This window comes from Myotis myotis, unplaced genomic scaffold, assembly GCF_014108235.1.
Source record: "Myotis myotis isolate mMyoMyo1 unplaced genomic scaffold, mMyoMyo1.p scaffold_m19_p_32, whole genome shotgun sequence".
NCBI classification, from domain to species: domain Eukaryota; kingdom Metazoa; phylum Chordata; class Mammalia; order Chiroptera; family Vespertilionidae; genus Myotis; species Myotis myotis.
Genome location: NW_023416338.1, coordinates 512,351 through 524,416, shown reverse-complemented (window position 1 = coordinate 524,416; position 12,066 = coordinate 512,351). Strand labels below are relative to the sequence as shown.

At 40.0% G+C, this 12,066-nt stretch overlaps 1 protein-coding gene across 1 annotated transcript; it reads right to left on the bottom strand.

The window, feature by feature from the left end:
- Positions 1–3,001: 3,001 nt before the first annotated feature.
- LOC118652546 (olfactory receptor-like protein OLF4) lies at positions 3,002–11,520 on the bottom strand. The gene is made up of 3 exons (XM_036302444.1): positions 11,439–11,520; positions 5,446–6,438; positions 3,002–3,050 (listed from the first exon to the last, which is right to left on the bottom strand). Exons 2-3 carry the CDS (start codon positions 6,420–6,422, stop codon positions 3,002–3,004), a joined length of 1,026 nt encoding a protein of 341 aa, XP_036158337.1. The 5' UTR covers positions 6,423–6,438; positions 11,439–11,520.
- Between the last annotated feature and the right edge of the window lie 546 nt (positions 11,521–12,066).

Here is a 12,066-nt window from a genome sequence, read left to right as displayed (position 1 = left end):
CTCACAGGTCTGGTTATCCATAAGTTGCTACCTAGGTGCTTTGGTTTTCCTCCACGTGGTCTCTGCAGCAGAACAGCTCAGACTTATTCACGTGGCAGTACAATCTCAAGAAGGCAAAAGTAGAAGTTGCAAGGTCTCTGAAGCTTAGGTTCAGAACTTGTGCAATGTGTCACATTTTGTTCGTAAAACCAAGTCCTAAGGTCAGTCAGAATCAAGAGATATGACACGATTCCGCCTCTTGTTGAAAGGTGGCCCTTTACAATCTATCCCCATACTGTGTGACCGAATTCTCTTCCTCCTTGATCAGTCAGCATGATTTAGCACTATCGACCATTGGGCCCTCTTCTTCTTCCTTTAAAACAGCTTTATTGATATATAAATAAGATATAATAAGTTGTATCTATTGAACATGCACAGTTTCATAAGCTTTGACGCTTGCATTTAACCACAAAACCATCACTACCAACATAATCAATATGTCTTCACATTCATCAAACTTTCCTCATGTCTTTGGAAGTCTCTCCTTCCTGCCTTCCCTGCCTCCTCATCCTGAGGCAGACATTTGTCTAATTTTGTCACTCCAGATGCATTTGTGTTTTTCTAGAATCCTATATAATAAAAGACTAATATGCACATCGACTGAACGGCAAAACGACCAGTTGCTATGACACACACTGACAACCAAGGGGCAGATGCTCAATGCAGGAGCTGCCCCCTGGTGGTAGTGTGCTCCCATAGGGGAGCGCAGCTCAGCCCGTTCATGGCTGGCGAGTGCAGCAGTGGTGGCAGGCGGTAAGGAGTGAGGGGTCCTGAAGTGTGTGAGCCCTGGACATCACCCGAGGGGTCCCGGACTGCAAGAGAGTGCAGGCTGGGCTGAGGGACTCCACCCCCACCCCCCACCCAGTGCACAAATGTCATGCACTGGGCCTCTAGTTTTATATAAATGGAATCATACAATATATAATCATACCCATGTGCATATCATTAACTAGAATTCAGGTTTGTTTACAGATTTTTGAAAATATGTTTTTATTAGAGGCTCAGCATGCATGAGTAGCTCGCTTGCCTCAGCTGGCTGCCCCACCCTCCGTCACTCGTAGCTCACTCCCCACCCCACCCACCATGAGAACCGCTGCTCATTTGGTCGTGATGGTGTTATGGTGTCACAGCCACAGGCCTTTTATTAGTATAGACTGATTTCAGAGAGAGGAAGGGAAAGGGAGAGAGAGATAGAAACATGAATGATGAGAGAGGATCATTGATTGGCTGCCTCCTGCATGCCCCCTACTGGGGACGGAGCCCACAATCCAGCATGTGCTCTGACCAGGAATCGAACCCATGACTTCCTGGTTTATGGGTTGATGCTCAACCATTGAGCCACACTGGCTGGGCTGTTTACAGATTTTTTTGAAATAAAATTTATATGCAGTAAAATGCACAGCCCTTTAAAAAAGAAAGTTATTTCATTGTTGAGAGTATTAAAGATGTCCTCTATTTCCCCCTCTTTGCCCCCTCCACCCATCTCCCACCACCAAATTTTAAGTAATTCAAAAACAATATTTGAGACTGTTTAAATGTTCATCAAAAAAAGAATGCCCAACACATTAATCAACAACTCATCATATAGTCATAAAATTAATATCTGGAGCATTTACATTTCATGTAATCATTTGTGCACTTTAGATTATTTTTTAAAATATTTTTTATTGATTTTTAGAGAGAGGAAGGGAGAGGGAGAGAGAGAAAAACATCGATGTGAGAGTGAAACATTGTCCCACTGCATGCCCTTGACAAGGGATCAAGCCTGCAAACAAGTCACATGCCCTGAATGGGAATCGAACCAGCAACCCTTTGTTGCACGGGGTGACGCCCAAACAACAGAGCCACACCAGCCAGGCTAGATTATTTATTTACAAACAGTTTTTGTTTAAATATAGCTGATATACAATATAATATTAGTCATATTAGTTTCAGGTGTACAATATAGTGATTTAACATATAAGTACATTAAGCCAGAATATATAAAGAATTCTGTCAAAAATATACTGAACACCCATTATACAATGGTGTAAAAAAAATTGAATAGGCACTACACAAAAGAGGGTGAACAAATGGTCTATCAAAATGTGAAAAAAAGTTTGACCTCTGTTAGCTGCAGGGAAATACTAACAATAATCACAAGGCGCTGTTATATACACATCACTTTCTCTAAAATAAAAAAGAGCAATGTCAGGTGGAGCCAAGGCTATGGAGCTATCAGGTTGTTCATGGAGAGCTAGTAGAAGTGTGAGTTAGTAGAACCAGTTTGGTTATTGGTTACTTATTGGTTTAATTTGAAAAAAAAACTCTTTGGCAGCATTTACTAAAGTCATATATGCACTTACCCTGTTCCCTACACAAACAATCCCAATGTAATTGTGTGCCTGTGTCCACCACAGACGTGTCAGCGTGGCCACAGCACTTGGAGATGTAATGGTTGAGCAAATGCCCTTCAGCAGGAGAGTGGACAAATCCTGTGCTCTCGGCACCAGTGAACTCCACACAGCAACCAGAATCCACATGAGCAACCGACACAATATGAAGGAGTCACCCCATAAACCTAGTACTAACCGCTCCCAAGACAGTGAATACTGTGTGTATCCCTTTCATGAATACAAAAACCAAAAACTTGCAAAACACATCTGTGGCCTTGTTACAATGCAGGGTAAGACTTCTCTGTCAGAGACTCCTCCGTTTGACCTGAGACACATGGAGGAAAGCAGGGGGTTGGGATTCCTTGGACAATATTTTGCTGGTTCTGATACTTTATAGAAGAAAATAAAATAATATTTTAATGATATCAGCATGGCTCACGAATCCAGTAGATTTTCAAAGACTTGGAAATAAAAGGATATAATATAGGAGGTTTTTAAACATGGGGTGGAATCAGTCTGTTATAATTTCTCATGTAAAGGTAGATGGATTTAAGTAGTATTCTTGCAGAAGGAAAGGCGATCTATAGTCAAATGTGAATATAATGGTTGGGGATGATGCCAAGTTTAGAAACAGATCTAATCGCAAAGGCCAAAAGGAACAATAAGGGATAACAGATGTAAAAACAAGTTAGACATATGTATAAAAGTTGATGTATTAGCACTAAGTATACAGAAAAACATTCTGACAATTGCTCTCATATTTAAAAACAGCATTCATGGTTACTCTGTCATTTCAGTTTATTTCAGGCAACTTTATCTTTCAATACTCTAGAGCAATTTATTTTTTAATGCTGAAAATAATATTAATTTTTTTATTTCTCTTCTACATTTTCTGGCATATGATTAGTGTACTTTCTTGTTTTAATTTAATTTTTTAATTACAGCCGACATTCAATATTATTTTATATTAGTTCAGGTACAGCATAATGGTTAGACAATCATAATTTATCTACAAAGTGATCGCCCCCAATATTTTAAGCACTCACCTGGCACCATACTTAGTAGTAACTAACTTATTACAATATTATTGGCTATATTCCTTATGCTGCATTTTATGCCTTGTAACAATTTTGTAACTACAAATTTGTACTTCTTAATCCCTTCACCTTTTTAGCCACAGCCCCCAGCTCCTCTCCCCTCTGGCAACCGCCAGTTTGTTTTCTGTATCTATGGCAGACCACTCGTACTTAAAAACTCTCCCTGGGGGTTCATTTTCCTGTAACCAGGACAGGTTTAGAGGACAGGCATATGCAGGAAAACTAGTGACTCTGATTCACATGACTGACAGGAATGCAAGCTCTCTCTTGAGTCATTCTTTGATCATAAAAGATGGGTAGAATCCTGAGTATAATGGAGATATACTCAGTGGTTATGGCAAAATTTAGAAGGGGGATATATTGCCTTTATAGAAATGAAAGGGGCCATATTACGGGCAGCTCTGGAAGTTTTCAAGCAGAAACACAAAGAAATTTCAATAAAATATAAAAAAAAATGCCCATCAGTTCTTCACCGTAAGTATAAACCCCCTTATACATGGGCACCAATCTTTCATACTCCAGTGGCTAGATGTACAGCATGAAGAAGAAATATTGTGCATCGTGATACAATATGTGATTTAAAATTTTGCTTCCTCATATCGATGGTCATCTGTGATTCTAAGGTCATATTAGGTCAACCTATGTATTAAAATTTGCCTTTCAGTGAAGAGTCCTCTTAGAGACATGGATGTCATAATCATTTTGCAAGTGGGTAAGGTAGGGATTGTGAACACTGAGCTGAGAGAGAACAGGACCCTAATGAGGAGAATAAAACCCAGGGACCAGCTATTAAACACACTGGTAGGTCAGAGTCTACAGTCTCAGGAACAGCAGTTGAGGCAGTGATATACAAAGGAATGTCAGCCATAAATGTGAACAGCAGACATCTAGATTTTCCTCTCTTACAAAACTGCATAAATTGCCTTGCCCAGGAAGTGTAGTTTTTCCCCTAGGGGAAGTAGAATTCTGGATGATTCTTTTAGTAAAAACAAAACAAGAACATTTGATACAATATATGTCACTCAGGAAAAAGTTATTCTAAAAAAATCCATGTTGTCTCATTATGTTAATGGGATTTTCCAACTATTTCTGATCCATGATGGAAATAAATTTGGGAAGCTAAAAAAACAACAAAGGGAAAAACTGTGGGATATAAGAGAGAGAAGAAAGTTTGATAAAGGGAGTTGCTGAAATCGAATACAGAAGTTAAGGTCAAAGAAATGGAAATTCTAGGAAATGAATAGAAAGAGAAGGCTCTGCTTCCACAGTCTGAAGATAATCACATAATCTGATTCTGAGCCTTTTTTTCCTGAATCTAAAGACACACTGTACTCCTATCTTTCATGCAATTTGTAACAAGAGTGAATAGCTCAAATTCTCTGATTTGCAAAGCTATATCTATAATCATAAATGGATTTGAGCATTGCTGATAAACTTAAATTATTTTCATGTGGAAAATATCAGTTTAAGAAGACATACTAGTATGCTGGTAATTAAGTCAAAATGCATTAAATCATGGCATTTCCATTAATACAGATCTCACCCTGTTTTTAAACTAATAACAACTTAATAATCTGTGCAATGACATCCACTATCTAGGTGTGCTCATTTTCAACCTGTTTATACATCATTTTTAATCATTGTAAATACAGATTACTGCTCCCTTCTGGACTGGGACTCAGAAACTGCATTTTATTTTTTTAAAAACCTTTTTTGTTGAATGTATTAGATATGTCCCCTCTTTTTCACCCATTGACCCCTTCTAGCCCACCCCCGACCACTGCCCCAGGCCTTTACTACCTTACTGTCTGTGTCCAGAGGTTATGCATAAAAGTTCTTTGGTTGATCTCTTCCCACCCACTCATCCACCCCGGCCTCCCTCTGAGATTCGACAGTCTGTTCCATGCTTCAATGTCTGACTCTGAGACTTTGACCTCTGCCATCGGGGGTAAGTATTCAGTCTTAGGACTGCTGGCCTGTTTGTAGTTTCCTTCACAAAGAATGTCTTCAGAGCCTGTTTGATGTCCTTGTTCCTGAGACTGTAGATGAAGGGGTTCAGCATGGGTGTGACCACAGTGTACATCACTGAGGCTGTTTCAGTTGAGTGTGAGCTCTGGATAGCAGCAGAGCTGAGGTACACGCCGAGAGTTGTACAATAAAATAAGGAGACAACCGAGAGGTGAGATGCACAGGTAGAAAATGCTTTGTACTTCCCCTGAGCTGATGACATCCCACGTATGCAGGACACTATCTTAGAATATGAGTAAAGGATCCCAACGAAAGGACCACCACCCAGCAGGACAGCTGCAAAATACATCACCATGTTATTAAGAAAGGTGTCAGAACAGGCAAGTTGGATCATCTGGTTGAGTTCACAGATAAAGTGGGGGATTTCCAAGTTTGCACAGAAGGACAGCCTCAATGCCATTAAGCATTGCAACAAGGAATTCAGGACACTCATGATCCAGCACACCAGAACCAGCAGTCCACAGAGCCGGGGGTTCATGATGACCATGTAGTGCAGGGGGTGGCAGATGGCCACAAACCGGTCATAGGCCATCACTGTCAGGAGAAAGACATCCAATACTGAAAAGAGTATAAGAAAATAAATCTGTGTGATGCATCCTGCGTAGGTGATGGTTTTTCTCTGTGTCTGGATGTTGACCAGCATCTTTGGGACGGTGGTGGAGGTGAAACAGATGTCTACCAAGGACAGGTTGGCGAGGAAGAAGTACATGGGTGTGTGGAGGTGGGAGTCTGAGCCGACGGCCAGAATGATGAGCAGGTTTCCCAACACAGTGATCAGGTACATGGAGAGGAAAAGCCCAAATATGAGGGGCTGCAGTTCTGGGTCCTCTGAAAATCCCAGGAGAATAAATTCTGAAATTTGTGTACCATTCTCTGGTTGCATATGGTGGAGGTGGCTACTAGGAAAGAGGGGAAAAATATGACTAATTCACAAAAACTTGTATTACATATTTGAAATGCTAACATTTATATTTGTAGAGAAAGAATTAATTTTAATATATTGTGTGTGAATCTGGTCCCCTTTTGTGAAGGCCCCTGTGCCACCTATGATATGAAGCTTTTGTATCAATCATTTTTGTATCAATCATCATTTTTCCTTAAGGTATTATGTATTCTACATAATACATAATACATGGACATTTTTCATGCATTTCAGGAATATAAATTGAATGCTGACCATGTTTTTGGCACTGTCCAGGCTGTAAGTATAGGGTGCTGAAGAACAAAGGTTTCTACAATTCAATGATAAAGATGATCTCTGGCTCTGGGTCAGGGTGGGTGTGGAAGGCAACCAGTTAGTGTGCCTCTCTCACGTGGATGTTTCTGTCTCCCTCCCCCATCTCAAAATCAGTGGAAAAAATATCCACATGTGAGGATTAACTATATATATAACATTTCAGATGGTGACAGGTGTTATGAAGAAAAGGAGAGCAGGTATGAAGGAATGAATAGGGTGTTTTATTTTCATGGGTGTTTAGGCAAGACCTACACACAAGATGTCATTTGTAAAGAGACCTCAAGTAAGAGAGGGAGATGCAAGGTTCTGTGGGAGAGTGTGTGCTGGGCAGAGGGAATGGCCAGGGCAAAGGTCCTGAGGAAGATGTTTGTTTTCATGATCAGCCAAAAAAGGAAACCAGTGTTGAGGTGAGTGAGCATGAGGAAGAGGATGGGAGACGGTGTCAGACAAGTTGGGGCCTCTCTGCTACTGTTGAAACCTCAGGCACAGGGACGTCCTCATTCGCACTGCCTCTTGCAGGTTGGTGCAAACATGCCCCATGGATGGGAACAGATCCCCTCCTCAGTACCTTCTCTTGATCGAGTTCTGGCTCCTGTATTGTTAGAGTTACCTCCAAACATATGATCCCCGAGCAGCCACTATGGAAGACAGTATAGAGTTTCCTCAAAACACTACAAATGGAACTCCCATTTGACCCTGTGATCCCACTTCTAGGAATATATCCCAGGAAACCAGAAACACCAATCAGAAAGGATATATGCACCCCTATGTTCATAGCAGCACAATTCACCATAGCTAAGATCTGGAAACAGCCTGAGTGCCCATCTGTAGATGAATGGATTAGAAAACTGTGGTACATCTACACAATGGAATACTATGCTGCTATAAAAAAGAAGGAACTCTTACCATTTGCAGCAGCATGGATGGAACTGGAGAGCATTATGCTAAGTGAAATAAGCCAGTCAATGAAGGAAAAATACCACATGATGTCACTCATTTCTGGATAATAAAGACCATTATAAACTTATGAACAAAAATAGATACAGAGGCAGAGCTGCCTCAAACAGACTGTCAAACTACAGCAGGAAGGCCGGGGAGGGTGGGAGGGCAGGAGTGGGGTGGGTAAGAGATCAACCAAAGGACTTGTATGCATGCATATAAGCATAACCAATGGACATAAGACACTGGGGGGTAGGGGAGGCCAGGGGATTGTCAAGGGCGGAGGGAAAAAAAAGGAGACACATGTAATACTTTTTGTAATACTTTAAGCAATAAAAAATAAATAAATAAATAAATATTTAAAAAAAAATATGATCCCTAGTTCTCCTGTGTTGAGGACTGAAAACACACACACACACACACACACACACACACACACACACACACACACTATAACATGGTTATATTATTTCCATGCCTTTCTCAGACTGATTTGACAAGGTGTGGCTATAAACCAAGTTGGCCAGATCGTTCACGTGTATACTGTAGAAATGGGTTCTAGCAATTCCAATTCGTATCCCTCCCACAGACAAATAAACATGGCCATTTTTCTGCTGTGCATTTAAACAAATATTTAAAAAATCTGTTTATATCCTGACTATTGTAAATAATGCTGCAATGAACATAGGGTGGCCATATCTTTTTGAATTAGTGTTTTTGGTTTTTTTTTCAGATAAATACCAGAAGTAGCATTGCTGGGAGTCCATTTATAAATGAATGCACACACACACACACACACACACACACACACACACACGGTGGGGTAAAGTAGATTTACAGTTGTTCACATGGAAAATAATACAATAATTAAAAAGTAATAATACAAAAATAAGCTCTGTGTTCTGTGTACTCACAACTGTAAACCCACTTTTGCTCTACCCTGTATGTACACTATAAAATATTACTCAGCAATAAAAAGAATGAAACCTTGCTATTAGCAACAACATGGAACAGGCCTAGGGAGCATTATGCTAAGTGAAATAAGTCAGACAGATAGACAAATACCATATAATTTCACTGACATGTAGAATCTTAAACAAAACAAAATAAACAAACAACCAAAACAGAACAAAAGCAAACTCATAGACACACAGAACAAACAGATGGGGGTAAGGGAATGCGTGAAAAAGGAGGTGAAGGAATGGGTGGGAAAGGTGAAGGGGAATATGAGGTACAAACTTGCAGTTATAAAATAAATAAATCATGTATATGTAGTGTAAAGCACAAGGAATATAGTCAATAGTATTTTAACAACTTTGCACAGTGATAGACGGGTACTAGACTTAGTTGTGGTGACCACATTATAAGTATATAAATGTTGAATCGCTATGTTGTACACCTGAAGTTAATATAATATTGTATGCTAAGCATACTTTAATAAAGAATAATCCATAAACTAATAGTTGTAATTGTATAAAATTCTGTTGAATAAACAGAGTGAGAGAAAAAGGAATGAAAGGAAATGAGGAGTTAAAAATGATCTAATAAGCTCAGGTGTGAGGGAGGAAAATCTTTCTTGATTCCAGCAGGATTTGGACCCTAAACACATTCCCCTGATGCCCAGCAAAATAATAAGAGAACAGAAGAAACTTGTCTAAAAGACAAAAGAGGTGATATCTTTATGGTGTCACTCTACATATTGGACACCCAAAGCAAAGAGATAAACCAACACTTGATATTTTAAATATCAAGCACTGAAGACTTGTTTTTTTCTGGAGCGATTTCATAATAATTTGACCAGTTCATTTTGATATGGTCTGAGGGAGGATGAGCTCCTTTCTTCCTTTTCTGAAGTGGCACCTTTTCTATTATTTCTTGGGCTTTGGGTTTTCATCTCTTTTGTAACAAACCCAGTGGGCACCCTCTGGTCCTGGTTCAGGTCTTCATCCAACATGCAAAACCTCCCCAGACCATGCTTTATACATCCTGCCCACACCATGATAATTTGTACACTGAATAGCTTTCTTCATATGATTCTTCCTGAGGACATTATTTTAAGCACACATTTATTTCATTATTCTCTGCCTTCACTGTTTCACTGCATGATCAAAAGAGAAGCATAACCAATGGACACAGACACTAGGTGGGGTGAGGGCATGTGCTGGGTCAGTGAGGGAGGCCGGGTAGAGGTCAACAGGGGAAAAAGGAGAAATATGTTCTACTAATTGTCATACTTTAAACAATTAAAAAAAAAAAAAAAAAGAGCAGCTGAAACCGGTTTGGCTCAGTGGATAGAGTGTCAGCCTGTGGACTGAAAGGTCCCGGGTTCGATTCCGGTTAAGGGCATGTACCTGGGTTGCGGGCACTTCCCCAGTGGGGAATGTGCAGGAGGCAGCTGATCGATGTTTCTAACTATCTCTCTCCCTTCCTCTCTGTGAAAAATCAATAAAATATATTTAAAAAAAAAAAAAAAAAGAGCAGGGACTTCACCTGCTTTGTTCACATTTTGAGTTTTTCACAAAGGTGTGTGCATGGATACACACTTACATAGAAACAAAACATGGAAAGAAAGAAGGGATAATAAATCAGGTTAAAATGAGTAGTTTCAAAACAAACATAATAAACATAATTGAATGAAGAATCAAATATTAACCGAAAAAAGACATAATTTAATGATAACAACATGGGTTAATAATTAAATTGTAAATTTAGAAGAATATAATACATAATGTTCCTAGAATGTTCTGGCACATAGCAGATGCTCAGTTACTATTCACTGAATGATTCCAGAATTAGGTCTCAATGTATATGAACATTTAACCTATGGCAAAGCTTGTCTTTCAACTTAATATTTAGTATTCCTCTTTGAGTTTTAAATATTTTTCCTCATGTGAATTCCCAGCATGAGAGAAGATGCTGCAATGCACGTCTCACCAACTGCTGTGTCAAGGTACCGTCTCCCTGCACTGATCAGGATCTTTTCAATAAATACAAAACATGCTCAAACACACCTCATCTTGGAAATTTAACACAAACAAACGCTCTCACTTCACAGCACTGTGCTCCACACCTAATCTCTATTTCTTTCTCCCAGAACAGTAGAGCTTCTCAGAGTTCTGTTTTCATTTTACTGCAATCATTTTATGCATCTCACTCATTCTACAATGTCATCGAACTGGACTCCCATTCCCACCACCCAATTGTCAACTATGGGCCATACATTGCAGATTCAAAGAGATACATACATATTAACATATTAAGTAAATTAACAGATCCAGAGACAGAGAAACAGTGATCAGACTATCAATTCCAGAGGGAAGGTAGAGGAGTGTGGGTGTAGGGGGAGAGATCAACAAAGGACTTGTATGCATACATATAAGCCAAACCAATGGACACGGACAACAGGGGGATGAGCAAGGGGTGGGCGGGGGGGAGAGGTTGGGGGTTAATGGGGGGATGAGGACACATTTATAATACCTTAACCAGTAAAGAAATTAAGGATAAAAAAGAACAAAAGCTTCCAGAAAAAAAAATAAATAAATAAATCTTATAATAATATAAAACAATAAAAAAAGAATAAATTAGTTACTTAACCAAGCGTACAAACAGAGATATCGGGTCTCTGGGCTAGGCTGATTAGGGTCACAGTGACTCAGGTAAAAGTTATGAGGTTCCATCCTCTCTGACCCTCTTCTGATGTACCTAGTGGGCTCTCAGACTCACCTGGATGGGGTCTCTGAGAGGAAGCGTCTGTGTGGAAGGCTGAATTGCTCCCTGGATGGTTGATGATGAGACTGAGGTTCTGTCCCCACACGAGTCAGTAGGAAGGATTGAAGCATCAGTTCCCTAACCAGCTTAGGAATTAAAAGCAACAGCCATGTGCTGTCCCCCAGCGTTGTACAAGCTGAGGACTGCACAGGGGAGATATCTACAGCTCTATCTATACCTACTCATCAGGCACATTTCCCTTGTGTTATTCCAACTTCTAAGCACATGATTTCCCTGTGGGCCTGTGGAATAAACAGAAAGGAAATTTTTCCTAATGATTCTCTAATCCTAAGGGACCAGGTTAGAAGTCAAGTACATTTAGTTTTTATTTTCCCTTGTCCTTGATTTTCTTGCTTTCCATGGATCTGACCTCTTACTCTGAGTTACCCCAAAGCTGAGTTAACATTTTCCCCAATGTCTGAGGCCAAGAAACCTGTCAGGACCAAGTCCCATTGATCCTCCAGCACTGATCTGTGGTGGGGACACAGCCCTGATATCTCCAGAGAATTGCTATCTTCCTCTCCAACAAGGGGAGAGCTGTGTTCTTTTGCTAGATAATTGCAATTCTGACTCCACAGTCTTT